The sequence below is a fragment of the Miscanthus floridulus genome, chromosome 6, assembly GCF_019320115.1.
Source record: "Miscanthus floridulus cultivar M001 chromosome 6, ASM1932011v1, whole genome shotgun sequence".
Classification (NCBI taxonomy): domain Eukaryota; kingdom Viridiplantae; phylum Streptophyta; class Magnoliopsida; order Poales; family Poaceae; genus Miscanthus; species Miscanthus floridulus.
In genome coordinates this window covers 6,297,630-6,325,096 of record NC_089585.1, presented here as the reverse complement: position 1 = coordinate 6,325,096, position 27,467 = coordinate 6,297,630, and the positions used below count along the sequence as shown (strand labels likewise).

The following is a 27,467-nucleotide window of genomic DNA, read 5'->3' as shown; positions in this document are numbered from 1 at the left end:
TTGGGAACACAGACACAAGGCAGAGCATGCATGCATGCCCGCACGCTTGGGTGGCCTCATGGTCCAGCCACATGTGGGTGTGCCTGCCCTTTGCTCTGATCTGCACCAAAGCTGCACGCAATGAAAGAAAAATCCTTCCTTGGAAAACGCTAGGCTCTCATTTCCGGCAGCGGCCCACGGCCACAGCATATGGCTCCAGGGAGATGGAGAGATCTCAAACATCAAACACGGCATGAGTAATGCGCGACGTGGGCAGATACAGTACCAACAGATAGCGCGCACAGTAGAATATGGGAGGCAGCAGACAAACAATCAACAGTACACAAACATGCAACAGCCTCAGCTAAGGGCTTACTACATGTAGTGTAGCTATTTCACAACAATATCTTCAGAGATAAACCGATCTCTATCCCATCTATTAAAAAAACAACTCTTTTTGAAGTAGCCAAACAGTTATGGAAACAAGTTTAATAAAGGGTTTCCAGCTATAGCAAGAACAATGTAAACAACAGATGTTGATGATAAGATTTTACACAATAAAATCATGCAGGCAATTTCTAAACAAGAACCCATGGACTGGACCACACTGCAAACAACCACTTAAGGACTCCACACAAACAAAATTCAGTTTTCAGCTACCATGGCAGATAGCTCCAATTGACAGATGTATTAGATACGGGCAGCAGATATGACCCATCTTTTGCCAGATCCTTGCTTACCACATGCTATAACAGAGCTATTAATTTCAGACTGCAATTTCAGGGATGAACATTGAATTATGCTGCAATGAAGTAAATAACTAAGCAAAAGAGGTAGATATGAGACAGAGTTTCTGTCCTTCTGAAGAAGTTCCCAGTCCCAGCTGAGAGCTGACAAGGACATTTCTTATATCTTGTGAAGAACTCGAGTCAGTAATAGTATAATAGTAGATGCATATCAAAAGAATCCTATGCTGGGCAGACAGCAAATGACACAACCTGTATAGCTGTCCAGCAGGAAGCGTGTTCATGAATCATCACCATCACCACAACATATTTCATGGAGACAAAAAAAAAAAAAAAAAAAAAAAAACTTTAGAATATCTTCATAGAAGATGTGGCCATAACACACCGTCCTTGCTATACCAGACAACCAAGAAGTTACTGTACTATCCTAACAAGGTGTGCATTATCTGCCAGCTTGACTACCATAAAAGGGGAAATCCTACTGACCAGAAGAAAAACAATTCCAACTGAGATCTGACAAACAAGATGTAGAAAGAAAAGAGGGGGGACTGTGGATCAAAGATGTCCCATTTTGCAAAACTACACAATATGTCAAACACTCAAACTCATCACCATTGTTCTAGCAACCAAAAGGAAGAGTAAAACTGGTCACTAAATCATGGATGAATCGATGTTTACTACAAATTCTTACCTCTGTTATGAGCTAATTATGAGCAGTGCTGTCAATCTGAAAACTAGGCCTAAAAATAAACTAATGATATTGCAGGCATCATATCATGCCAAATTTCTAGTATCGAGACAAGTTAATACCCAAGAGTATATGAATCCATCTTTACCGAATACTAGTCAAAATGTTCAGTGTGCCAAAACAACATATCCATCCACAAAAGGTAAATCATTAATCTTAGCAGCAACTAAGCATGTGAATGTCAACTCCACGACCGGCCACCCCCATACCCCCTATATCTATCACGGTAACCTGCAAAAAATTGAAAAATATTCCAATTCATTCAGAAATCAACGCCACTTCAGGAATAACAGACCTTCATTTGGGGAAACTAAAAACAAACATCCAATAGCAAACTTACCTGAAGAAGGGGGAGGTGCACCACGACCCATAGCAGCTAACTCAGAGCTGACCTTTTGTCCAGCTTCTTCCAGAATACTAATAAGTTCCTTGGCAAATCTGGCATTAGCTGCAGTGAAAAAGGAGTAAGCTGTTCCTTTTGCACCTGCTCTGCCAGTCCGACCAATACGATGAACATAATCCTCAAGCGACCCCGGAAAGTCATAGTTAATGACATACTTCACATCCTTGACATCTGTTTCCCAAGGGCAAGAAATATGTATCAGTTTCTTCAGGAAATATAAGGTGTATCACATCTAAAAGTTGTGCATACCTAAGCCTCGAGCAGCAACATCAGTGGCTGTCATAATAGGACTTTTCCCTGACTTAAATTCAGAAAGGACCCAATCCCGTTCTGCTTGGCTCTTGTCACCATGGATAGACAAAGCAGGCCAACCATCCATTCGAAGCTGTCTAGTAATCTGATCACATCCCTTCTTGGTGTCCATAAATATTAAAATTCGGCTACCATCCATTATATCCTCCAGTAGATTAACCAGCCTTGTACACATACAAGTATCACTAAGACATTGTTTGAATGATGTGTAAGAAACGGGGGAAAAAATTATGGAAATCTTACTTGTTATACTTCTGACTTTCGGATAGTATCTCTACATGCTGAACAATGGCATGATTAGCCTTCAAGTCTTCAGAACCAATTGTGACCTGCACCATATTAAATTCAGCAGTGTTGACATGCAGTAGAAATGGAAAGATGCACTGCAAAATGTTGGGTGGGCTATAGTAAGTACCTTGCATGGGTCAAAAAGGAAATTCCTTGCTAACTGCTCAACTTCCTTTGGCCATGTAGCGCTCCAGTAAAGTGTTTGACGATCTGGACGAATCTGAACTAACAGATAAGGTTTGGATCATGTAAATCAATAATCAAATTTTTTTTTTTCATAGATCAATGAAAGTAACTGACATCTCAACATAAACCACTAAATTCATCGAGACTGACAAAAACGCAAGATACTGAAACATACAACAAACATATATCAGGGCATTGAATTACATGTATATTCAACAGGGGTGGGAACCAATATGAAATGCGCTACCTCCGTCCTAAAAAGAATGCAATTCTAGGTCTGGTTAAAATCAATCTGTCCTCAGTTTGACTAACTTTATAGAAAATAGTATCAACATACATGACTTCAAATATGTCTAAAAAGGGCGTACCCAGTGCAGAGAGCTCCCGCTCTGTGCGGGGTCTGGGGAAGGGTGTTAGTGGCAAGCCTTACCCTCGCCTGTGCAACGCGAGGAGACCGCGACTCGAACCCGGGACCTTCCGGTCACGGGCGGTAAGACTCTACCGCTTGCACCAGGCCTATGTCTACTATAAAAATATGGTTTATGACGAATCTAACGATATCTATTTAGTACGATAAATACTAGTATTTTTTTTATATATATTTGGTCAAACTTAACAAACTTTAACACAGCACTATTCTAGAATTGCATCCTTTTCAGGAGAGGCAGTAACATTTCATGTAGCAGCAAAAGTGTACCTGAGAAACAATTTTCTTAATCTGAGGTTCAAATCCCATATCTAGCATCCGGTCTGCTTCATCTAAAACAAGATATGTGACCCTTCGCAAGTTTGTATGATGTGATTCTATCATATCAATTAGTCGTCCTGGTGTGGCTATAACAATTTCAACACCTGGCATAAATGAAATAACACAAAATTAATATGATCAGTGCAATGCTGTCATTTTCCTTCAATTTCCTATCCCCCAAAACTCAGTTATACCTCGCCCATGCGTCTAATAAAATTTTGTGATATTAGTATTACACACAGAAAACTCCGCCTATGGTGGGGCGCCTTTGGTGTCCCAGTATAGCAGGTCCCAAGCGCTGGTAAAGGAGGAGGGTTATGTTAGGCGTGGCGAGCCAATGTAAAAACTTAGCCACTTTAATGGAGATGAAACTCGAAAGAAAATCGTTAGGGCGTAACCCTCTTAGCGACGCGCCATATCGGAACCCGGGTATGGTGTTAAATGGGCAAGGGCCGGGTCGTCACCCCCGTGACGCGCCGTGTCGTGATCTGGGCATGGTGTCAAGTGGGCAAGGATCGGGTCGTCGCTTCCTTAGTGGCGCACTACATCGGCGCCCGGATGTAGTGAAAAATGAGCAAGGGTCTTCGCATCTGAGTCGACGGGTGCGAAGGGTAAGGAAGCTAGTCGAACCAACTAGGATCCGTTTAGGTAGTTGGAATGTAGGGTCACTTACAGGTAAGTTAAGAGAATTAGTTGATACCGCCGACTAGGAGGCGTGTAAATATATTATGCGTTCAAGAGACTAAATGGAAGAGTCAGATGGCGAAGGAGGTGGACAATACAGGTTTCAAACTTTGGTACACAGGGACAGTCGCGAATAGAAATGGAGTAGGAGTTTTGATTGATAAGAGCCTCAAGAATGGTGTGGTGGGAGTGAGAAGGCAAGGAGATAGGATTATCTTAGTCAAGCTTGTCGTTGGTGATATGGTCTTGAACGTAATTAGTGCGTATGCCCCCCAAGTAGGCCTCGATGAGAGTGTTAAGAGATAGTTCTGGGAAGACTTAGATGGCCTGGTTAGAGCTATACCTAGTAGTGAGAAGCTTTTTATAGGAGGAGATCTTAATGAGCATGTAGGTACTACAAGCGCAGGTTTCGAGACAGTTCATGGAGGTTTTGGGTATGGTAGTAGGAATCAGGAGGGGGGGGGGGAAGTTCTGGACTTCGCGGTAGCTTTTGACCTGATGATAGCCAACACTTTCTTTAGAAAGAGAGAATCTCATCTAGTGACCTTCAGTAGCGGACAACACAGTAGCCAGATTGACTTTGTCCTCGCAAGAAGAAAGGACAAACGAGCATGCTTGGATTGCAAGGTGATACCAGGGGAGTGTTGTTTCTCAATATAAGCTATTGGTGGAAGATTTTCGTTTTCAGGTGCATGCCCGTAGGGATAAACAAGCTAAGATTGAAAGAACAAAGTGGTAGAAACTGAAAGGGGAGGCGTCAGAGGTATTCAGGGAAAGGGTTATCAAAGAGGGCTCTTGGAAGGAAGAAGACGACATAAACAACATGTGCGAGAAGATGGCAATCAACATTCGGAAGGTGGCCTCAGAGGTGTATGGAGTAACCAAAGGAAGTGGAGGCGAAGCTAAAGATACTTAGTGGTGGAACGAGGAAGTCCAAATGGCTATTAAGGAGAAGAAAGAATGCTATAGACGCTTGTACCATGACAGGAGTGTGGACAACATAGAGAAGTACAAGGTGGCAAAGAAGACTGCAAATCGAGCTGTAAGTGTGGCAAAGGGTAGAGCGTACGAGGATCTTTACCAACATTTGAGTACGAAGGAAGGAGAAAAGGACATTTATAGGATGGCTAGGGTTCGTGAGAGAAAGACACGAGACTTCAACCAAGTTAAGTGCATTAAGGATGAAAGGGAGCATCTCTTGGTGAAGGAGGATGAGATCCGACATCGATGGCAAGAGTATTTTGACAAATTGTTCAATGGTGAGAATATGGACACAACCTTTCAGTTGGATGACTCTTTTGATGACACCAATAGGCGCTTTGTGCGGAGAATCCAAGAATCTGAAGTCAGAGAGGCGTTGAAAAGGATGAAAGAAGGTAAGGCGATGGGACCGGATGGTATCCCAATTGAGGTGTGGAGATGCCTCGGGGACATAGCTATAGTATGGCTAACCAAGCTGTTCAACCATATTTTTCGATCGAACAAGATGCCTGATGAGTGGAGGAGAAGTATATTGGTACCGATCTACAAGAATAAAGGGGATATTCAAAGTTGTACTAATTACCGGGGAATTAAGTTGATGAGCCATACTATGAAACTATGGGAGAGAGTTATCGAGCATCGCTTGAGAGCAATAACGCGGGTCTCTATGAACCAATTTGGTTTCATGCCCGGAAGGTCAACCATGGAAGCTATGGGCCTGTTCGGCAGGACTGAAAAATAATGTTCCGGCTGATTGTTGTGAGAGGAAAATACTGTTCTGGCAGGACGTGAATAGTGATTTCGTGAGAGAGAAATCCAGCCAGCCAGCTGGCAATAAGCCAGCCGAACAGCCTCTATTTTCTTAATAAGACAAGTTATGGAGCGGTATAGGGAGAAGAAGGACCTACACATGGTTTTTATTGACTTGGAGAAGACTTATGATAAAATACCAAGGAATATGATGTGGTGGGCTTTGGACAAACATAAAGTCCCAACGAAGTACGTCGGGCTCATTAAGGACATGTACAACAATGTTGTGACTAGAGTTCGAACAAGTGATGAAGACACAGATGACTTCCCGATTAGGATAGGACTACATCAAGGGTCAGCTTTGAGCCCTTATTTGTTTGCTTTAGTGATGGATGAGGTCACAAGGGACATACAAGGGGACATCCCTTGGTGTATGCTTTTCACGGACGATATAGTGCTAGTTGATGAAAGCCGGACAGGAGTGAATCAGAAACTAGAGTTATGGCGGGAGACTTTGGAGTCCAAAGGTTTTAGACTCAGTAGAACTAAAACTGAGTATATGAGATGTGACTTCGGCACTACTACTCGGGAGGAGGAAGATGTTAGTTTGGAAGGTCAAGTAATGCCTAGGAAGGATACCTTTCGATATTTAGGATCAATGCTACAGAGGGACGGGGATATTGAAGAAGATGTTAGCCATAGAATCAAAGCAGGGTGGATGAAATGGCGGCAAGCGTCTGGTGTCCTATGTGACAAAAGGGTACCACAGAAGCTAAAAGGCAAGTTTTATAGGACAGCGATTAGACCTACTATGTTGTATGGTGCAGAATGTTGGCATACGAAAAGACGACATGTTCAACAGCTAAGTGTCGCGGAAATGCGTATGTTGCGTTGGATTTGCGGTCATACAAGAAGGGATCGAGTTCGGAACGATGATATACGTGATAGATTAGGGGTAGCGCCAATTGAAGAAAAGCTTGTCCAACACCGGTTGAGATGGTTTAGACATGTGCAACGGAGACCTCCAGAGGCACCGGTGCGTAGTGGAATCCTAAGCCAGGATAGTAACGTGAAGAGAGGCAGAGGAAGACCGAAGTTGACTTGGGTAGAGGCAATAAAAGGAGACTTGAAAGGATGAAATATACCAAAAGACTTAGCCTTAGATAGGAGTGCTTGGAAGACAGCTATTCACGTGCCTGAACCTTGATTGCTTCTGATGGGTTTCAACTCTAGCTTACCCCAACTTGTTTGGGACTTAAAGGCTTTGTTGTTGTTGTTGTAGTATTACACACAGAAGAGACCGCAGGCAAACAGTAGACTACAGAACAATTATGACTTATATAGTTATATATATATATATTGTTATGGACCAACAGATTTTCCTCCATGCAGAGGGACGAAGAAGAAACCTTTTTGAAGATCACGAACTTGTGGACCTTTTGGCACACCACCATATATGCAAGTACTTTTTATCTTTGATGATGCACCAAACTTGGTTGCTTCTTGCTGTATCTGAACAGCAAGTTCACGTGTAGGAGCTAACACCAAGACGATTGGACCATCGCCAGGGGCTTTAACAATAACAAAGCTGTAATCAGAATTTTGGGCAGGAAGTTCCCAAAAGATGATCATGAAGGAAAAACATCAGTGCAACATATTCTCACCAAGAATAGGCTGAGCATTCACATGAACAATGGCAGGTAAAAGGTAAGCAAGAGTTTTCCCTGATCCTGTCTCTGCAATGCCAATAAGGTCACGACCCCTCAGTGCCATTGGCCAACCTTGCGATTGGATAGGAGTAGGTTCCACAAAACCTGCTTTTGTAATTTCTTGCAACACATATTCTGAAAAATGAAAACGACACCACTAAGGTCAGCATTCAAAGCTATAAATATGCACATATGAAGGTCCCACACAGAAAGAAACGTGCAATGCCTGCTACATGCAAAAGGAGCACTGCCAAATTTAAAGGATCCTATCATTGACAATTCACACATAGAATATCTTAAGTACAGAAACTAATATAGATAGGGCAATTCATACAAGATAATTAGCCCTGGGAGGCTCTAAAGACCAGCTAGGTTCCCCATTTCTACATAATTCAATCCGGGTGCTTCCTCAACTTAACTCACTGCTTTGAGAAATGTGTGCTCTCAACTCCAGGATCTAATGAAACAAAGAATCCTTCAGCTCTCAGTATGTCCACAAGAATATGCCCTAGCACAGTTATTATAGATTTCTTGTCAATATTTTTCTCTAAAACAGATCCCATTCTGCTTTCACTTACAAGTAAAATCATCAAACTCTACAATGGCTTGCATAGCACCATTCATAACGAAAATAACCACAGGGACACACTTGTAGACCAAGACATACTTGAATACACCAAGTCAAGAATCAATGCATTTGCCTCCAAGACATAAGATCAGAATGGAAAGCGCCTTCTCAGGTGTCACGAAATCAAAAGGCCTAGATGCCCACAAGTCGTTGGCAAAGGATTCAATGGCCTATCTGGCTTTCCTTGCAAGTCCTATAAATTGTATACAATTTATTTGAATGGAATCACGAAAGTGATCAATGGTTTAGTCCAAATAAAAGTTCTGATGGTAACACAACTTGAAAGGCAACCATATAACTATGTTTATGTGCATGTGCCATGGTGTGGCTCGGGCATACTTGAACATAATGCTCTATTAGTCTTATAGGTGTTTATAGTCTATGAGTGCTGCAAGGAACTCAAAATGGCTACATCAACACTAATCTAACTCATGTAGTAGGATAAGATTGGGCGCTCTGAGTTTAGTGTCACAACTAAGAAGTCTAATCAAACATTCTGTTTATGTGCATGTGCCATGGTGTGGCTTGGGCATACTTGAACATATGCAAGGAACTCAAATTAGCTACATCAACAACACTAATCTAACTCATGTAGTAGGATAAGATTGCGCGCTCTGAGTTTAGTGTCATAACTAAGAAGTCTTATCAAACATTCGACGAACTCCATCACCTCCTAATTCACCGAACGTTTAACCTGTGTAGTTGCAAAAGGCAACAGCAGCCTCATAATCATACCTGGGAAGCCGACATCACGGAACTCAAGCACCGGCTTGGGCACGTCGCGGCCCTCGACGGTGATCTCCCGGCGGCGGCGGTACGCCTCCACCTCCTCCTCCGTCATGCCGGCCACCGCGGGTGACTCGACGTAGAAGTTCTTCTCGAAGCGCGGCAGCCCATCCAGCTCCGAGGCCGCCGCGGAAGCGTCCCCTTTGCTCGGCGCCGCGAACGCCCTCGACCCGCCTCCGAACGCCCCCTCGCTGGATGGAACACAAGCGGCAGTCAGTCAGCTCGTGTCGGCCACGGGCCACGGCCAGGGCTTAGGGTTTAGAGCCCGGGCGTGGGGGTGGTCAATTACCTGCGGCGGTCACGGTAGGAGCCCGCGTCCGCAGCGCGGCCGTCGTAGCGGCTCATGGCGGCGGTCGCCGGCGGCGAGGAGTACGGCTAGGGTTTAGCCACGGGATGGTATAGGAAGCCGCGACCGGTAGGTTGGTGCGTGGTGCGGTGGTCTCGCTTCCGAAGATTCCAGGAGCAAGCAACACTGCAGCGGTGAAATTTGTGATTCTAATTGAAAGCCAGTGAAATCGATGGCGGCGAGCGGAGGAGAGTCGCGTTGAAGCGCTCGAGTCGAGACGAGGTCCTGAAGACGTTTTGCCTAAATTACGCCAGCACAGTTGTTAAACGTATTCCTTAGGATTCGTTTCGCTACTGGCAGGTGGGTCCCTCGAGTGCCACGGAGAAAAGTGGGGAAAATATCTTTGACGGCTGTGTTATCCAGTCCAGTAGTATCCTCGACGCCGGCGCGAGCAGCGAATGGCCACCGCGGCGGCGACCATGACCATGGCAACGCACCACCCCCGCGCCCGCGCACCCCTCCGCGTCTGCGCCGCCTGGGACATGAACCCGGGTGCCGCCACCGTGGCCACGCCCAAGCCCTCCAAGGCCAAGGCCAAGCCGCCGCCGCCCGTGACCACCCCGGCCCGCCCGCCTCCTCCGACCCACGCCGACCTCTTCGCGCGCTCCAGCGAGGGCCAAGGTACCGTCTGCAGTAACTAGTAATGAGAGGGCACCTAAATCGATGAGCACAATCGTAAATGCTATCGCATAGGGCTACTGAGGTACTGAGAGTTTGAACTTTGAAATGAATCGTGTCAGGGAGATTGTGTCATTGATGAGTGAGAGTACAATTGACTCTGTTTTTTTAGGAGAAATTTACTATAATGGGACTTCAAAGAAGTCGTTTCGCTAAAACAGGAATCCTAACGTTGGCTTCTTTAAAATGGGACTTCAAACATTTGTTTGTTGTTTTTCATGACATTTGGTCCTTTTAATCTTTTTTCTTATCTAAATACATATATTTGTTTCCTGAAATGACTATTTTACCCTTGAGTCATTAAACACCGTGCGTGGCTTTGCTAGCTGCCGCTACTTGGCTGGCCTGGGCTAGCTGCCTTGTTGCCGTGCTGGCTGGCTCGCTGGCTGCCGTGCTGGCTGGCTTGCTGATTGGCGTGGTGGCTGTCTGGCCGGCCGTGCTGGCCTGGGTCGCTGGCCGTGGTCATGGCTGGCCTGGGCTGGCTGGCCGTGACCATGGCTGGCTTGCCACCATGTACAGTTATATAACAGCATGAATTAACAATTACAAGCAATATATAATAACAAGAATTTAGCACAAACAAGTTCATCTCGTAAAACCATGTTTGTAGCATAAACAACATAAACATGTTCATCTCAGAAGACAATAATGTAGTTCCAAACGAGATCAAAGTCATATGAAATAAATCTTGAGTTTACATCTCATCACAACTAAATTAACTCGTCATCCAATGTGTAGCTTTCTCTTTGGAGTCATCTTTTTTGACGGCACCACGGTAGGCATCCTCACGGGGCTAGTGATGTTGTCAGTTTGTGAAGATGTGCCCTCTCCAAATAACATCGCAAGCTTGCTGCACAAAAATAAGATCAACAATTAGATGTATGGAAAAATAACTGTATAGTAAATGTGTTAATATTCCTTACCTTCTAGTGACCCTTCCTAGACTATCCCGTAGGATTTCTTCCCTAGTCGGCCTTCGTGGGGTGCTAGGTTCTGCGGGCCTTTCTTTTGTCACATTCTTCCTAGGTTGCCTACGCTTGCTACAAGTAATGAATTAAATTAGTATAGGCATGTTCATTTTTGTTTCTTGATAAAGAAAAAAACTTATTACCTCTTTTTTGCAGTCCCATTGTAAGGGCACTTGGCACTAGCTTGCCTGTGACCTTTTTCTCCGCATCTTTTGCAAGTCATAGGTCCTCTGATCATCTTCTGTCCCTTTGCATTTGTTGGAACAGTATCGTTGTCACATCCCTTCTCACCTTCACCCTCATCTTTTATATCTTATTTGTCACTCCACCTTAAGGAAAAAAAGCAATGATGGTAACTAACTAATCCAATGTGCCAATCATGATTAATATATCTATCAGGTGGGGGATTCTCTCCCCTCCCGTTGACTTATCAAAAAAAAAAAAAACTAATCCAATGTGTTCAACTGTTGATAGTGTGTGCCTTTTGCAATTATTCCTCACCATAAGCTTCAAGTTTGATCTTTGATTAATATGGTTGATACAGGAGTGGTAAAGAAGAGCACATATATGGGCTTTGAGAAATGGTGGTTGCCACCTCCGCCAGAGGTGAAGAAACCCCGATCGCTCTACAGTGCGGTGTCGCTGGCTTACTTGGGAGACTGCATATATGAAGTGAGAATCAGGCTGTGTGAACACCGATATAGAAGTGTACTAGTTGTCAAGTTGAAGCTTGCTTTCTGTAGGAAGATCTGATTCTTTCTCTTTCTGTATACAGCTTTATGCTCGGAGGCACTTCTTCTTTCCACCTCTGAGCATCAATGAGTACAACAAACGTGTGATGGATGTTGTGAAGTGTGAGTCACAGGTATGGGTCTGCCTATCCTTTTTATTGGCCAAAACTCCACATTCATTGGTAATTATATGACGTGATGTCAGAATAAATTCTGTGATCTGCTAATGCTAGGCATTTGTATCGTGGATTATTGGTGTTTATATATGTTGTTTCACTTACAATATTGTGGTTATATAGTTAGACTTCCCGGATTCCAAAAGGTATTCATTCCTTTTGTTGTTTTCCAGTTCAGCTTTCTACATATAGCCAGTTCTGTGTAATGATATGTTGTTCAGAAATCTTGTCATTATAACTGTGCTTTTTCCTCGCTTTAGGACCTTTTGTTGAACAAGCTTCTTGGAGAGGATTTTCTAACTGAAGAAGAAAGGTGAAGCATAAATGCTAATCTTATACAATTTATGCAACGCTATCAGCAATATAGTTTCTATAGAGAAATGCTCTTCTGTAGTCTTAAAATGCATGCATGAAGTTATACGGAATGATAGCATTTTGCCATTTGCCACGACTAGCATGGGTATTTGGGAGTTACCATATTTGTTTTTGGGAAAATGTTGTATCTCTCTACTTTTTCTACACTGTCCAAGGCCTTGAGCCTATTCAATCATAATGAGCCTTCAAGACTTACTTTGAGTTACATGATTAATCACATTTGTAGGGACATACTTCGTTGGGGGAGGAATATTGTTAGCAGCAAAACTCGCACCAGAAAGCGTGCAGGAATCACAGTCTACAATCGGGCATCTTCACTTGAAACACTGGTGTGCAATACTCTAAAACTGTGTGTTATTCTATTTTATGCTGCAATTTTTGTTCAGACTAATTGCCACATTGTTAATCTTGTTTTCTGTTAGATTGGTTATCTTTACCTCACAGATTTCAAACGGTTAGAGCAACTGATGTTTCAATTGGGCTTCACAAGTGGTGCCTCTTCACAACATATTGCAGACGAGCTGCGCTCAAGTTTCCAGTAAAGCATCCTTGGTCAATAAGTACTATTTTCAAAGTCTTTTAGGAGGAGCGGGCTCAAACTAATGAACTATCTTTGGCAGGAAAACAACCCCCACTTCTGCCACACCTCCACAACCTGCAACAAAGTGAACAGCTCCGAGGTGTAACGATATTGGTATCATGCTCGCACAAAGTTAGTCTTGACCCCAGCGACCGAGAGGACACACATGAGTCACAGCGCATTCAGATGCAATAGCGAGACTGGGACCAAATGGTTAGCGAACACCACCACCACCACCACCACTGTATATTCATCAGCATGTTTCTGCGAATGGAGCAACATAGATACGCACGAACTCTGGAGACCGTGCGAAAATAAAGACTCTGAATGTCTGGGCTGAGCTGCGGCTTGCGAGTATGATAGCTTGATGTTTGCAAAGCAGCTCGAGTGCGGGAGATCTTCGGTGATTGGTGAATGACACATAAAACGAACGCCCGATTTGGGGTGTTGTAATCGACCGAAATTCGTGTAGGTAATTAACCATGTCATGTGAATTTGTTGCAAACATCTGTGATGATTCTGCTTTTACACACGCCTTTGTTTCCTTCCTGTGATTTATGTTGACAAGCTAAAGCTCTGAGCGCTAAGATGCTGTGGGAAACTGGGAATGAATAGCCTCGGCAGTTTTTTGCACTGCCTATTATTTTGAATGTCGTCCAACTGAAATGTGTTCCTCTCTGTTGAAACCGCTGTCTGGTGTTCCTTTGTTTTGGTTCCTCCATCCGTATGCAGGAGCAGGGCCACAGTGCCCTCAGTTCTGAACTTTCTGATCGAAAGCTTATTAACATGGTTTTGCAAGGTAGAATCCCCCAAGTAATAGAAGCTGGAAGCATTCCAGAGCAATCTGGTTCCCCCAGCCGGCGGCGAACCGGCATGGGCAGCAACCAGCCCAGGAGGCCTCAGGCTCAAAAGCTCTCCTCGTCCTTATCCGAACGAACGACACGGCGGAAGCAAATCGTGTCGCGCAACTGCTAGTGCGCGGGCCGCGCAATCTGCCGCTGGGAACTCTCGTTCTCGTTCAGAGGCAGTGTGCCGCCCGAGGCCCGACGCTTTTAAAAAACGCGGCGCCGAGTGAATCCCAAGTCCGCCTCCGCCCACGCAAGCACACGGCGCGCGCACTCCCACGAAAAAGAAAGGAAAGTGAGGAGAGAAAAAAGAAACGAGCAAGTGGAAATCGCAGCACGCCCCGACTGGGGATGACGCGCGCCCGCCGCCAATGGCCGCACCGCCGCAGACGATAGCGCTCGCGGGGCTCATCCTCCTCAACTTTGTCCTCGCCGTGGCAGCGCTCTGCCTTCACGTCCTCGGCCGCCGCAGGCCCCGGCAGCAAGTCCCGCCGCCGCTCGAGGCGGCCGCCGCGGGGGAGGCGGAGGAGGTGGAAGGCGGCGGTGGGGAGCGGCCGCAGAACCAGCGGCGTCGGAGGAGGGCGCGGAGGAAGCGGCAGCAGCAGGAGGAGGGGGAGGAGGAGGGGGCGGCGGCGGCGGCGGAGGGTGGTGGCCACGGCGCGGACGGGGACCGGGACGCCGCCGCGAAGGCGGCGGGGAAGGAGGCGCTGCTCCCCCGCCGGCCTGAGTTCCCGCTCGCCTCCGTGGCTGGCCCGCTGCAGCGGCGGATCAACGCGCGGTACGACGACCTCGCGCGGGCCAGCGAGGCGCAGTGCCTCACCATCGAACAGGTGAGCCGCAGGCACGCAGCGCATTACCCTTCCACTTGCTTCTGCCAGGGCCAGGGCTCTACATGCTTTTGCTTCGTTTCTCAGTGTGTCTGCGAGGTAAACTTAGGCCGTAGCCTCGCTGCTTGGGCGACAAGTGTTGCTGCCTGCAATGTGGCGGGATTGGTCAGCAAAGCGCAGATTACCTGCTGTTGATTTCTAGACTGGTTTTTGCTCAGATTGCAGTCTAGGGATAGAGTTAGCGCTTGGAATGTCCATTTTCCATGCCAAAATTCGGCTTCAATGCTGCACGCCTGATGAGGGCTACTAGGATGCTTATAGAATTTGTCTATTGCCATGACGCCCGAAATTTACTGTGAACTCATCACTGACAAACTGCCATTTCGTTTTTAACATATGGGCATGAAATGCCATGTATCCTAGTTGCACTGGTGCTCACGTATACAGCTTGACATCATACTGTCACCTTGCTTAACAGTAACCCAAACTAAAGGAGAATGAATTCTTCCACATGTACATGCAAGTACACACACTATATTGGGAATTACAAATTTCTATGCGAACTCAAGAACTTACCTGCAAGTCAACCTTGTCATGCTTTTATATTGTCGATTACTAAATTAGCTAGAAGAGATTAGTACAAAGTGTCAAAACTTTAATTGTGTTTCTTTGTCAGCTCTGGGTGTAATTTTGGCAATGCTATTGACAGCATCAGCAGTATTTATTGTTTTTGGCCGTTCATAAAAAAAATAAAAAAATCCCCAAACGGGAGCGTGCCTCGCACCTCCTCACTCCCCTTTCCCCTCGGCGGATACCTTACAATTGATTACAGGATAGACCTAGTTTTAGCCTGGCTGACTAATTCTCGACATCGAGGATTTCGCCCCTGACCTTCCACCACAACCTGCAGCCATGGAAAAATCTTACGCTCGCTTCCTCCTTGGTTTCGCCATGGCACTGATGACTCCGTGCCGCCACCAGAATCATGAATCGGGCGAACCATCGATTCCAGAAAGGCCACCTTTACCCCTCTTGATGTTGAGCTGTGCTTTGAGACGACGGATCAGTTCTATTTATGCTGAGTTTTCCTATGCTAAAATTACAAAAGATCTGGTTGGTAGATTCTTTCTGCAGTTTCTGCTATCAATTATCCATAGATTTGTTGAGTGTTTTGGGTTCTATTTGATTTGAGATGCTGGTGTGATTTGGCCATCTGGGTACCGGTAATACAAGGAGTATGAAATTTTGGTGACTGTAGAGCTTGTATGATGAAATTTTGGTTCACCAACTTGAGCCTTTTTTGTGTTGTGCAATCCAAACAAGCTAATAGAATGGTTGTCCCAGTTGTTTTATGGTGTTCAAAGTTGCATCTCTTATCAAATGAGCAGGATTTAAATATCTGCTTCTTCTTTTCTTCTTGAAGAGTTGGAGTTAACTCTAATACTCCTTATTAAGTTGAAGTAGATTGAACCCTCAGCTTGCAGCATAAATAAGGCAACTCTTAGCCCCTAAGCTCTGACATAGTTCTGCAATGCTTATTTATTTCCTTTTTTTGGGTTAAGATACGAGGTATAGCAATACAGTATATCTACTAACAGCCCTAGTACTCTTGATAGTTCATCTAGGATTGAAGTTACCAATGTAGCAGCATATTGTTCACTTGTTAGTTCAAGATCTATTCAGAATTAAGACTGTAAAATGTTACTTTAGAAGACAGTGGTGCACTATGACTGAAGTGGGTAGCTTCAGTGCTTATATTGATCATATATGTTGTGGTTAGCATTTGAATTGAAATATCAAAGCCTATTTTCTGAGTCTTTAGCATGTAAGCATAGCTTTCTGCTGCAATATTACTTGGCGAGTTGAGTTTCAAAATACTGCATTCAAGATCACTACAGTTCAGTAGTATTGGAACAAAACACTGCATTCCTTTTCTTGACAATGTGTTCTCTGACTTTGTCAACTGACAGCTTGTTCTATGGAGGATACCTGTGCTTGTTGTTTTGTTATGAGTAACGCCTATTGTTGTTAGATCATGATATGCCTACTTTTACATCAACTATTTGTTAAGAAAGCTAAATGGCTAAAACATGTGTTTATCATCCTATTATATGCTTAATATATGTTTTATATACGCTTAATATATGTTTTAATATCATTGAAGTTTTTTTAAGGCAAAATGTGTTTATGATTTTCATATGGCCAATTTATACTCCTATAAAGATACTGTAGGTCAAGACTAAATCACATTGATTACATGTATTCATATTCCAAAAACATTACTTACTTTTAACTAACTGGAAGTATAAAGTCTAGTGTATTGTTGAAAAAATTCTTTTGAAATTTCAATTCTTGTGCTGCATGATGCCCCTGTGCATGTTGTATGATCATGGCTGCCATTACAACCTTGTAGACCTGATTAAATGGTAGTTTTGTTTGTTCATACTCTAGGGTCTGAACTGGAGGTAAACATCTCAACCTTGACAAACTAAGTGTTACTGTGGTTTTGCTTCTTTCATCATATAAGCCCTTTAAAAAGATGATTTCATTGAGAGAGTTTTCTTTTTTTAAAAAAAATTATTTCAATGAGAAAGTACAGGTGAGGCCCTATCTTGGGTACATTTAAGGTCAATATCTAAAATAGAAATGCCTTCTCATCAATTACCTAGTTCATTATTCATGGGAGTGAAGGACCTGTTTGTGTTGGTTTTCAAATCCTTCAATTTTTTTATCTCAACTAAATTCCCAGAATTCCTAGAGCAATTATCCCGGTCCAAATGGGTTGTAAGACATTGGAATGGTGGATGGTGGGCATGACACCTCCTTGCATAGCTCAAGTTTCCATATGTTGCCTGACAACCAACTACTCCCTTTGTCCCAAATTGTAGGTCGTTTTAGCTTTTCTAGGTACATAGCTTTTTTCTATACACCTAGGGCCCTGTTTGTTTCACTGAAATTTGGCTTATGCTGCTGCTTATGCTGATTTGTTGTAAGAGGAAAGCACTGTTCGTTCGTTGAAAAGTACTGCTTAAGTAGTGATATATGCTAAGTCTAGATCTAGAAAAGCCAAAACAACATATGATTTGGAACAGAGGGCATAGGTCGTAAAAGCCAATGACTTTATTGCAACGGGTGATGCTTCTCCTGGTATTGTTTTAGCTTTCTGTATGCTAATTCATCCAAGTGTTCTGTCACCTGTCACATAACTATGGGTGTCAGCCTACGATTTTAGGTCAGGACTAGCGTTGTGCATCTCGTGCATTTTACCCAGGATTGCTTTACGAAAGGGTATGGAGTATGGACTGTAATGCTGCAATACAGGTCCTTAAAAAGAATAGAAGAAAGCTGGTATTACAAAATTGCATGACTAAATTCAGAATCTCAGATCGATGACAAAAGTAACTTCATAAACAAAAATGTCCACTATAAGTCTATAACCATAGGTTTGCATATTTTGTTTTTATTAGGGTCACAACTAGTTTCAGTGCACCTAATGAATATTCTACTATGTTTGCGATCACTGATATGTCTTTTTTCCTCATCGGGCTCTAGAAGTCACAGAGTGTACTTACAAAAGGTATATGCTCTCTGCCTTGTTTTTTTCAGGTTAATGAGTTTGTTAACTGTCTCAGAGATGCTAGAAACGAGTTGCTGCAGAGGCACGTTGTTCTTTACATGAAACTTACCTTCTGACATCCACAACTTCAAATGTTTTTGCAAACCTCCAGTAATGTCTTATTCATATGATCTTACCAGGTACGAGAATGTACAAAGAAGCTTCAAAATAAAGAAGGCAATGCTATCCAACCATCGAAACTATAGGTCTTCATACGAACGCCTCTTTGAACAGGTTAGTCATTTAATAAGGGGATACAAATTGCCAAGGCAACTAAGTAAACTTTATGTGTAGGGCTGCATACTGTCTGTGCTAACTTCAGTTTATTATTACTCCTCTGTGTACCCATGCGCATCTTCATAGGTACGTAGATTGGAAACCGAGCGCGATAACCTAAAGAAAGATGCTGCCATCTACAACTATATTGAAGAGCGTCTTCAGAAGTCAGCAGCATACAAAATGGTACGTCGCTTCTCTTCTCCTTGTAAGTCGTAACCACCTCAGCGTCCTGGTTGTGACAGACTCTGGACTGTTTACCATGGCAGATCATGGAGCTCAGTGCTATGGAGATGGAGGCCCAAGAGATATCATTCGAGGAGCTGCTGGCTAAGGAGAAGGAGGACACCGCCTTCTGGCAGCGCAACGGGAAGCTGAGATCATTCTCGTCCAAGTAGGACACAATGCCCCTACCTGGGCTCACTGACGATAGCAGATCTCAACATGGGTAGCCTAAACATGAAATCCTAGCCTGCTCCTTGAGTGCAGCTGCTGTATGCCTGCATCGAACCGTTTGGTGTAACTCCGCGCTCGTCTAATAAGATGTTGGGCCCCTGTCACTTAGGAGCCTCCTGGCATGATTCTGGGCAGATTATTAAAAGAGCTATGTCGTGATATATGTCGCCCCTGCCTCCCTGATATCACACTATCACTACTCACTACTCACTACTAGGGATGAAAACGGTACGGATATTTTCTGACCGTATTCAAAACCAAATTTGTTTAGAGGGGTTGAGATCTGTCCGTATCCGAGTCCGGATATCCAACATCGGATACCTTATCCGAATACTCAAATCGCATATTTATGATGTCGATATCCAATCATATCCTATCCGACATAGTTGACACTATCCGTATTCGAATCTAAATCTGGACAAAAATATGAAAACAAATGTAATATCGGTGATATCCGTCCGTATCCGATCCGTTTTCATCCCTACTCACTATTAGGGCTTCTGGTGCCCGGCGAGATATGCAGTTGACGATGACGGCTCAGCTTGGCCGTGACGTGAGAGCAGTATCAATCAACTGAAGAAGAGACGTGTGCGTGTTTGGAACTCTGCATACGTGGTTTCAGCATTCAGGATCTAATCTGAATTTGTCCTGTATAATAACAAGGAGTAAATTGCGGTGATCGAGTACATCATTAATTCGTTGCCTCCCGGTCCCGGCTCCCGCCTATCCAGCTTGAATTGAATTGGATTTGCCTGCTTCCTTGGAGTACTCTTCTAGGAGTAGTTTTTAGGCGTCTCGATCAGTCGATCTCGTAGTCAGTCTTGCCTTGCGCTTGGGCGTCTTCTCCCCCGCGGCCCCTCCACATTGCTGCTGCGATGGCCGCCCACCAGGAGCCGGCGTCGTCGGGGGGTGGGCCTCCACGGCGCCCTCGCGTCCTCCTGGCGGCCTCCGGCAGCGTGGCCGCCATCAAGTTCGATGGCCTCTGCCGCAGCGTCGCCGAGTGGGCGGACGTCCGCGCGGTGGCGACCGCGTCCGCCCTGCACTTCATCGACAAGGCCTCCTTCCCCGACGGCGTCCCGCTCTACACCGACGACGACGAGTGGTCCCGCTGGAGGCGAGTCGGCGACGAGGTCCTGCACATCGAGCTGCGCCGGTGGGCAGACGCCCTGGTCATCGCTCCGCACTCGGCCAACACCCTCGCCAAGGTACGTACGCACGCACGCCAGCTGCCTCTTGTCAGCGCGACGCTCGCCTCCCACCGCTGACAACTCTGCCTGACGCCGTGCCGCGCCAGGTCGCCGGCGGGCTGTGCGACAACCTCCTCACCTGCGTGGTGCGCGCCTGGGACTACAGCAAGCCCGTCTACATCGCGCCGGACATGAACACCTTCATGTGGGACAACCCCTTCACGGCGCGCCACCTCGCAGTCCTGCGCGAGCTCAGCATGTCCATCGTCCAGCCGGTCACCAAGCGTCTGGCCTGCGGGGACTACGGCAGCGGCGCGATGGCCGAGCCGTCGGAGATCTGCAAGACCCTGATGCTCTTCTTCGGTCCACAACATCTTTAGTAGCCAAGCTCTTCAGTTCCGTTCGCTTTCTGTATGATGAGATGTGTCCCTTGCCTGACCTAGCAATCTTTTTTTTTAGATTCCTGACCTAGCAATCTTGCCACAGTATATGGCAATTGTTCTACATGGCACGCTTTTCGTCTTCCATTTCCGCATACAGATCGTCAAGCACCCTGAGAATCTCCTCGGCTTCAGACGACGGCATGCTCCCGGCCGTGAAGGCGAACACCTTGTTCCTCACTTGAATCCAGCTCTGACCCGGATTCTTCATCAACCCTGCCTCCTTTGTCATCACCCTCGCCCTCTTGGAATCATCCCACATCCCGCAAGCGGCGTACAGGTTTGTGATCAGCGTGTGATTGCCGGTGGTCACCGTCTCAGCCTGCAGAACTTTGGCTATGGCAGCTTCGGCAACAGCGGCATCCCCGTGAATCCTGCAAGAGTTGAGCAGCGCTCCCCACACGCACAGGTCGGGCCTCATTGGCATCGTCTCGATGAGCTCAGATGCGTCCTTCAGCAGGCCGGCACGCCCCAGGAGGTCAACCATGCAGGTGTAGTGCTCCATGGTTGGGGAGATCTTGTGCTCCCGCACCATCTGGTTGAACAAGTGGCGGCCCTCTGTGACACGCCCTGTGTGGCTACATGCAGACAACACAGCGACGAATGTAACACCGTCAGGCTCAACAAGAGCCCCTGTCAAGTCTTGGAACATTGCAAGGGCTTCATCACACAATCCATGCATGCCATAACTCCCGATCATCGAGTTCCATGAAATCAAGTCCCTGCTCTTCATCCGATCGAACACCTTACGCGCAGCAGTCACCCTCCCACATTTTCCGTACATGTTGACGAGACCGTTCTGGACCAGCGAATGTCGGTCTAGGGCTGCTTTGATCGTGTGGCCATGGACCTCCTGACCCAGTCGCAACGCCAGCAACTCTGTGCAAGCTGAAAGAACTGTCGCTAATGTTACCACGTTCGGCAAAAGCCACTGTTGCTGCATTTGCCGGAACAGTTGCAGTGCTTGCTCCATGTCCCCTGATGACGCGAATCCGCCAATGACAGCACTCCAGCTCACGACATTGGGTGCGACTATGCCTCCACACTGTTCCATCCGGGCAAGCAGACCGAGCGTCTCACCGCACAACCCAGCAGCGGCGTAACTAGTGATGAGAGCGTTCCATGTCACGGCATTCTTCTTCGTCCCAGCATCCCAGAAAACCTTCTCAGCTGCCTCCATCTCTCCAAGCTTGCCGTACATGCACACCAGAGAGTTGGTGACGAACAGGTAGCCATGGACGACGCCCTTCACAAAGCCGTAAGCATGTATCGACCTCCCCCTCGCCAGTGCAGGGCCGCCGGCGTACGGGCACGCCGAGAGCGCCACAGCGACGGCCTCGGCATTGCCCTCGCACCCACTGCGGTGCATGTCCCCGAACAGTCGAAGAGCCTCCGGGTGCCTCCCGCACCTCGCGTGCGCCGAGAGCAGCGTGGTCCACGTCACGGCGTCCGGGCGCGCCCCGGCGTCCACCATGCGCGCGAACGCGGCCCACGCCGCGTCGTGGTCGCACCCGACGGAGCACGCGGAGATGAGCGTGTTCCAGGAGAGGGTGCTCCTCCTCACCGGCAATGCGTCGAACACGCGGCGGGCCTCGACCGCGCGGCCGAGCCTGGCGTAGGCAGCGAGGACCTGGCCGGCGACGTCCGGGTGGGAGTGGAGGCCGAGGTGGATCGCGTGGGCGTGCACGGCAGAGGCGAGGCGCCAGGAAGGCGCGGCGCGGAGGGCGAGCGGCAGCGTGTAGGAGTTGGGCAGCGCGGGGGAGAGCGCGCGCATGAGGCGGTAGAGCGCGAGGGCAAGGCCCGGGCGGGAGCCGGCGATGTGGTCTCGGAGGAGCTTGTTCCATGGCACGGCGCTGTCAATCGGCGGGTGGCAACGGATTTGATGGTCGACGGCGAAGGCGAAGGCGGAAATCAGGCGGTGGCTGCGGCGGAGAGCAGAGGAGGACGCGCGGAGCGCGCGGAGGAGATGCATACGGATCAAATCAGCGTACCATGAGGTCTGCTAAATTCTCCTTCAATGACACAATATTAGTTTTGCTAAATTGAAACAGAAATGTTATACAACGCATATGTGTTTTAGAAAAAAAAACACAGATTTTTAGTCCACCGAATTCTTGTCTCGGTTTGTCCATGTCCGTCAGATCTGCCAAGCCGTGTCTCAGGCGGGGCGGCCTTCCAGGTGGACATCGTCAGATCTGCGTCGTGTCAGGTGAGGCCCAGAGGAGAGAGAGGACGCGAACGCGAATCGCGCCTAGGGCCCCACGACACGATAACCCATGACGAACGGGCAGGCAATGGAGCCAACCGCTCTGTAATTTATTCTTCCATAGAAAAAAATGTTTTCTGTGATGTGATTTGTGATGGTCTGAAAATAGAAGAAGGCTAGAGATGAAAGAAGGATGGATGCTGTTGGAATCTTATGGTGCAAAAAAAATCATGTGTTGAAATTATATAAAACACATGGTTATACAGTAGACAGACTCTCCACATGAAATCGTTGAAAACATATTTGTAAAATTTCACACCGACGTGGACAAATAATCGAATATCATAAAACTACAGATATACCGTAGACCAGAAAGAACACAGCAAGAGCAGCGATTGATGAGTCTCAGATCCCAGCTAATTATCACTAGAGCACGCATGGCACAATGTCATTTCACAGTTGGATATCTGTATACAATGCAATCTCGCCGTCCAATTTTTCCATGTCTACAACACTACGGACACATAATTTTTCACAGTATGAAATGGACAGACCAATAAATTGCGCCCTCTATATGACCTATGCCACCATCAGTCTGAAACAACACGGGGAAGGGTGAATCAACCCCGGCAACAGGAACAATGTTAAGGTAGATTATCTACTAGGAATCTAGCCGGATCTCTTTGTCCTCCGGGAGTCCAACTTCCAAACTTGCAATTTTTTCACAGAATTTCTGCACCCATGTTACAATCAGTGACAGGTCAGGAGTCCCTGTGGAGAAGATGCAGAATAATCATTAACAAAAAAAGGAGGATACTGCTTGCACTTCAGGGAAATGGTACGGAAGTTTTAAAAGTGAAAGTGTATAAGCACATAAAGCTGCTCGAACAAATATGCAACCTGTTCGCTGGTTGGTTTCTGGGCTGATAAGCTCAGCTGGTGCTGGTTTGTTGTGAGAGAAAAATACTGTACCATGGCTGATAAACCCTGGCTGAAACCAACAAGCGAATAGGCTAATGGACTCATGCTTGAATATGCTATCTCAAGTAATCACAGTGTAAACTGAGCAGAATAGTCATGTGTTCATATTCGACTAGGGGGAGAGACGTCCATCCTAGCATTTTTAATAGATAGAAGGTGACAACCAAACAATGGTTTCCTCGGTGACATCCACCGCACCTAGACAACCATGTGTTCATAACATTTATTCAAAGAGTTCAAGTACCATAACATTTAATCATGTGGTTACCTGGCAATCTTAATATTTCTGAAGGACAGCATCACAGTTAGTATAAATGTCACCAGGGCAAAACAAAGGTGCTCCAGGGAATGGCCGCTAATGAAGTACCGGTTCACACTGTAAACTTTCCTGTCAGCAAGGCCTTCAAATCTTGCCAAAAGGTAAAAGCCTGCACCCAGATGTCAATCAAATAAAAGTTTTCACTAAGGGCTAACAGATTTTGATTGCAGTGGGCCGGTTACAGCTACCTGTAGCAAGGAACCAAAACCTTGAATGTGTATACTTGGGAGGAAACAAGAATAGCATTGCAAGAATGGCGATGCAAGGAACAAAGTTCAGAATCACCCATAAACGCATATCATCAAGAACCCTAATCAGCCAGAAGAACATATGATGAGGACTCATTTCCAGTATTCATTTCGAGATAAACCATAAGAGGAACAAGCTGAAGGAGTGTGAGACATATTTATACCTTTCACATGCACTGCTCAGTAATATAAGAGATAGGAGTGAGATCAAACAAGATAGCCCAATCCTCTCATCAACTCTTTCAATTACTAATATTGACAAAAGTGAGGAGGATGATATCATCATCTGCATCGCAGGAGCATCAAGTAAGTATCCATAACCAGAACAAATTATTCTATATTCATCCATCTCATTGTCTATTTGCAAATGAATTATTCATTTCAGATCATTTTTTTAGCAATTGGTAGTCTCTTACTTAAAACCCTGAAAAACCAGGTGTGCACGGTTTTACGTAATGGTCAAAGATTTGGATTTAAAGAGCATAAAATACATTTTTAACACTAATCTCTCAAAGACCAAATGCACTCCAAACCATGCGAAAATAAGGAATGAGTAAACAATAGAGGAGAAGACAGTAAGAAAGTAGTATTCACGTACCGGCAACCTGTCCCAAATTAAGCGGTCGTCATCTGGCTTGAGATGATAGTAAGCCGAGCCAAATGCTGCTGCTACATTCCCAGCATAAAAGAGGAACCATCCCAAGGCCTCCCATCTCAAGCTACATGATTCCACAAAATGACATGTTATCATTCGTGATAGCAAATTTCTTGAAGCAGCACACCTCACAGAAATCCAAATTAGTTTCACATGACGTGGCATATCTGAACAAGCAGGAAAGTCACACACATTTCATTTATTGGCTTCCATTGAAGCATATCAGCCTATTTTAATTGAACACCCGTGATTCAAATCCCATTATCCGGACCATTCTATACTGAATACTGTGGCAAGATTGGATTGCATAATCTGAAGCAAAGCAAGCAGATGCTAGAAGACATGTCTGAGCTATTCAAGCCTAACAGAAAAGGATCTCAATATGATTCATTGGCAATTCTCATTTAACTAAAAAATCCACTGAATTAGAGGAACCTCATTGGGGCACGGTAGTACAATAAACTAATCACGTATTGCCTCTTCTGAGTTCCGAAGCTTTCGAGTATAACCGAACAGATTCGATTCTTTTACAACTACTATGCCAAAAACATTGGTTATCCACACAATTCTTCAATTTATTTAAGGATCATCGATCACGTGTAAGCAAAATTATTAAACCAGGACACAGGACGAACTTGTTTAGTAAGACATTTCATCAAACAACAGGGGCCCACCTGACGCCGAAGCACCCGCTGCCGCAGATGCAGAGGACGAGGCCCGGGACCCCGGCGAGTAGAAGCGGGTAGGCGGTGAGCACATTGAGCGTGTTGGGCACGCCGAGGAGATTACGCATGTCGGCGAATAGGTGGAGCGCAGGGGTGTGGCGGAACCGCGGCGTGGCCACGAGGAGCAGCGCGGAGGCGAGGACGGCCCCGCAGGCGAGCGCGCGGCGCCGGTGGTTCTCGCGTCGGAGCAGGGCGGAAGCGAGCACGATGGGCCCCGCGCCGGGGCCGCCTCGGCCCCGGTGCGGGGGGAGGTCGGCGGCGAGATGCATCCGGTCGGCGAGATGCTGCTGGTTCCGGGCTCAGTTGGATGCTTGCGGCGGAGTGTGGAGCGGAGTGGAGGCCTAGAGTTCTGCTGCTGGGCCGTCTTTGTGATTATGGGCCAGGCCTTATTCCAAATACTGCGCATTTTCCCGCTCGCCGGACAGGGTTTACTTATGCTACGCAAAAACGCAGGTACGCAGAAAACAAGGAAAAAAAATAATTCAAGTTACATCCTGTGAATTTGATCGAAGTTACATCCTCCTCCTTCCATCGGAGACCTGGTTGTTTCTTTAACTTTCGAAACCGATTGAATCTAATGTCTTGGGCGGAGCAAGATTAGACTATTGCGCCCTTGCATATCGGTGAGTCGGAGGACTTGAGGTCTTCTTGCGTAGTGGCCTTCTAACCAGTAGGCCAGGGCGTTCGGTTAACCGAAACTGTTCAGTACGGTTCTTCGGTTTATGACACAAATTCGGTTCTATACAAATAGGAACCGATCGGTTCTTCGCAAATCTTAGAACCGAGCAAAATCGGTTTCGGTTAGTTCGGTTCGGTTCCGGTTCCGACCGAACTAACCGAGGATTTATACAAGCAGCAAAACAAAATAGAAAAAATAGGAAAAAAAGATTTTTAAAAAAGCACAATGCCGAGATTTTAAAAAATGTGAGGGTGTGAGGCTGTGAGGGGGTGTCATCCACCTTTTATATGTAGGGTTAAGTTGGTATTAGGCCTAGGTTGTAAGGTTTATTGGGCTTGTTTGTGAATTTCGGTTCTTTCGGTTATTTCGGTTAACCGAGCCCAGGAACCAAAATTTGATCAGTTAATTCGGTTTCTAAGAACTGAGAACCGAATGGCTAACCGAAATTTTCAGTTCCGGTTCTTTCGGTTTCGGTTCCAGTTCTTTCGGTTCGGTTTTCGGTTCTCGGTTATTTTTGCCCAGCCTTACTAACCAGTGACCCTCTAGGCTTGTATTGTTGAAGCCTGGCTAAGGGATAAGCTAGGCAACCAAACACACACATAGTGTATAGGAATATCAAGGTGATCGGAAGAGCCGGCTGACATGATGAGACTTCATGATTCACGTCACTAGTCCATGGTTGGGGAATGCCTTGTGTAGCAAATTAATCCAACACCGTGACCAGGTGGTTTGTACCTCGACGGAGCTCCAACGTGGACTAAGTGTTGTGTTTTGTCAAGTGATAGCACAGGATATACTATCATGTTGCCTTATCTTACTTAAGCTCTTTGCTTGCTGTGACTATTGCTTGTACATATGATTTTCTTGTGTGGATTTTATCTTTTTGGATTAACCATAGGCTAGTTCGTATGATCGGTTCTAGGATGCAAAAATATTTTAGGTTGTATAGCCGTATAGGTAAGTTAGAGCATACAAAAAAAAAACTAGTGTACATCTTGCTAGAATCGTTTATAGTTTTTCTACTTTTAGTTTAAGCTGAGCTGAGCCCTAAGATTAAGTTTGGGATTAGTAGATACCCAATTCACGACACGGGACCTTTCAGAGATCTGATTGGCTAGCGTTGCCGTATCTTACTTAAGCTCTTTGCTTGCTGTGACTATTTCTTGTGCATATGATTTTCTTGTGTCGATTTTATCTTTTTGGAT

The 27,467-nt window shown here is 45.9% G+C and overlaps 6 protein-coding genes across 7 annotated transcripts; 3 read left to right on the top strand and 3 right to left on the bottom strand.

Moving 5' to 3' along the window:
- Nucleotides 1–1,480: 1,480 nt before the first annotated feature.
- Nucleotides 1,481–9,486, bottom strand: LOC136461570 (DEAD-box ATP-dependent RNA helicase 20-like). Of its 2 annotated transcripts, XM_066460855.1 has the most exons (10): nt 9,238–9,486; nt 8,898–9,139; nt 7,490–7,669; nt 7,235–7,396; nt 3,360–3,514; nt 2,604–2,696; nt 2,432–2,517; nt 2,126–2,352; nt 1,814–2,047; nt 1,481–1,704 (listed from the first exon to the last, which is right to left on the bottom strand). In XM_066460855.1, the coding sequence occupies exons 1-10, from the start codon at nt 9,291–9,293 to the stop codon at nt 1,655–1,657; spliced, it is 1,485 nt and encodes a 494-aa protein (XP_066316952.1). In that variant the 5' UTR covers nt 9,294–9,486; the 3' UTR covers nt 1,481–1,654. The 2 variants fall into 2 exon arrangements, with proteins under 2 accessions (XP_066316952.1, XP_066316953.1); XM_066460856.1 differs by lacking the exon at nt 3,360–3,514 and having other exon boundaries at nt 2,604–2,701.
- Nucleotides 9,487–9,582: 96 nt separating this feature from the next.
- Nucleotides 9,583–13,571, top strand: LOC136461572 (uncharacterized). Its single transcript, XM_066460858.1, has 7 exons — nt 9,583–9,915; nt 11,485–11,612; nt 11,716–11,805; nt 12,108–12,160; nt 12,449–12,551; nt 12,645–12,760; nt 12,843–13,571. The coding sequence occupies exons 1-7, from the start codon at nt 9,693–9,695 to the stop codon at nt 12,889–12,891; spliced, it is 762 nt and encodes a 253-aa protein (XP_066316955.1). The 5' UTR covers nt 9,583–9,692; the 3' UTR covers nt 12,892–13,571.
- A 30-nt stretch (nt 13,572–13,601) lies between these two features.
- LOC136461571 (uncharacterized) lies at nt 13,602–19,217 on the top strand. Its single transcript, XM_066460857.1, has 5 exons — nt 13,602–14,477; nt 18,081–18,133; nt 18,231–18,324; nt 18,454–18,552; nt 18,636–19,217. Exons 1-5 carry the CDS (start codon nt 14,019–14,021, stop codon nt 18,762–18,764), a joined length of 834 nt encoding a protein of 277 aa, XP_066316954.1. The 5' UTR covers nt 13,602–14,018; the 3' UTR covers nt 18,765–19,217.
- An 89-nt stretch (nt 19,218–19,306) lies between these two features.
- On the top strand, nt 19,307–20,523 carry LOC136457512 (phosphopantothenoylcysteine decarboxylase-like). Its single transcript, XM_066457546.1, has 2 exons — nt 19,307–20,027; nt 20,117–20,523. The coding sequence occupies exons 1-2, from the start codon at nt 19,698–19,700 to the stop codon at nt 20,387–20,389; spliced, it is 603 nt and encodes a 200-aa protein (XP_066313643.1). The 5' UTR covers nt 19,307–19,697; the 3' UTR covers nt 20,390–20,523.
- LOC136457511 (putative pentatricopeptide repeat-containing protein At1g17630) lies at nt 20,370–22,510 on the bottom strand. Its single transcript, XM_066457544.1, has one exon. The coding sequence runs from the start codon at nt 22,419–22,421 to the stop codon at nt 20,511–20,513; it is 1,911 nt and encodes a 636-aa protein (XP_066313641.1). The 5' UTR covers nt 22,422–22,510; the 3' UTR covers nt 20,370–20,510.
- A 540-nt stretch (nt 22,511–23,050) lies between these two features.
- On the bottom strand, nt 23,051–26,084 carry LOC136457510 (uncharacterized). The gene is made up of 6 exons (XM_066457543.1): nt 25,533–26,084; nt 24,802–24,922; nt 24,368–24,489; nt 24,144–24,265; nt 23,905–24,064; nt 23,051–23,426 (listed from the first exon to the last, which is right to left on the bottom strand). Exons 1-6 carry the CDS (start codon nt 25,850–25,852, stop codon nt 23,417–23,419), a joined length of 855 nt encoding a protein of 284 aa, XP_066313640.1. The 5' UTR covers nt 25,853–26,084; the 3' UTR covers nt 23,051–23,416.
- Between the last annotated feature and the right edge of the window lie 1,383 nt (nt 26,085–27,467).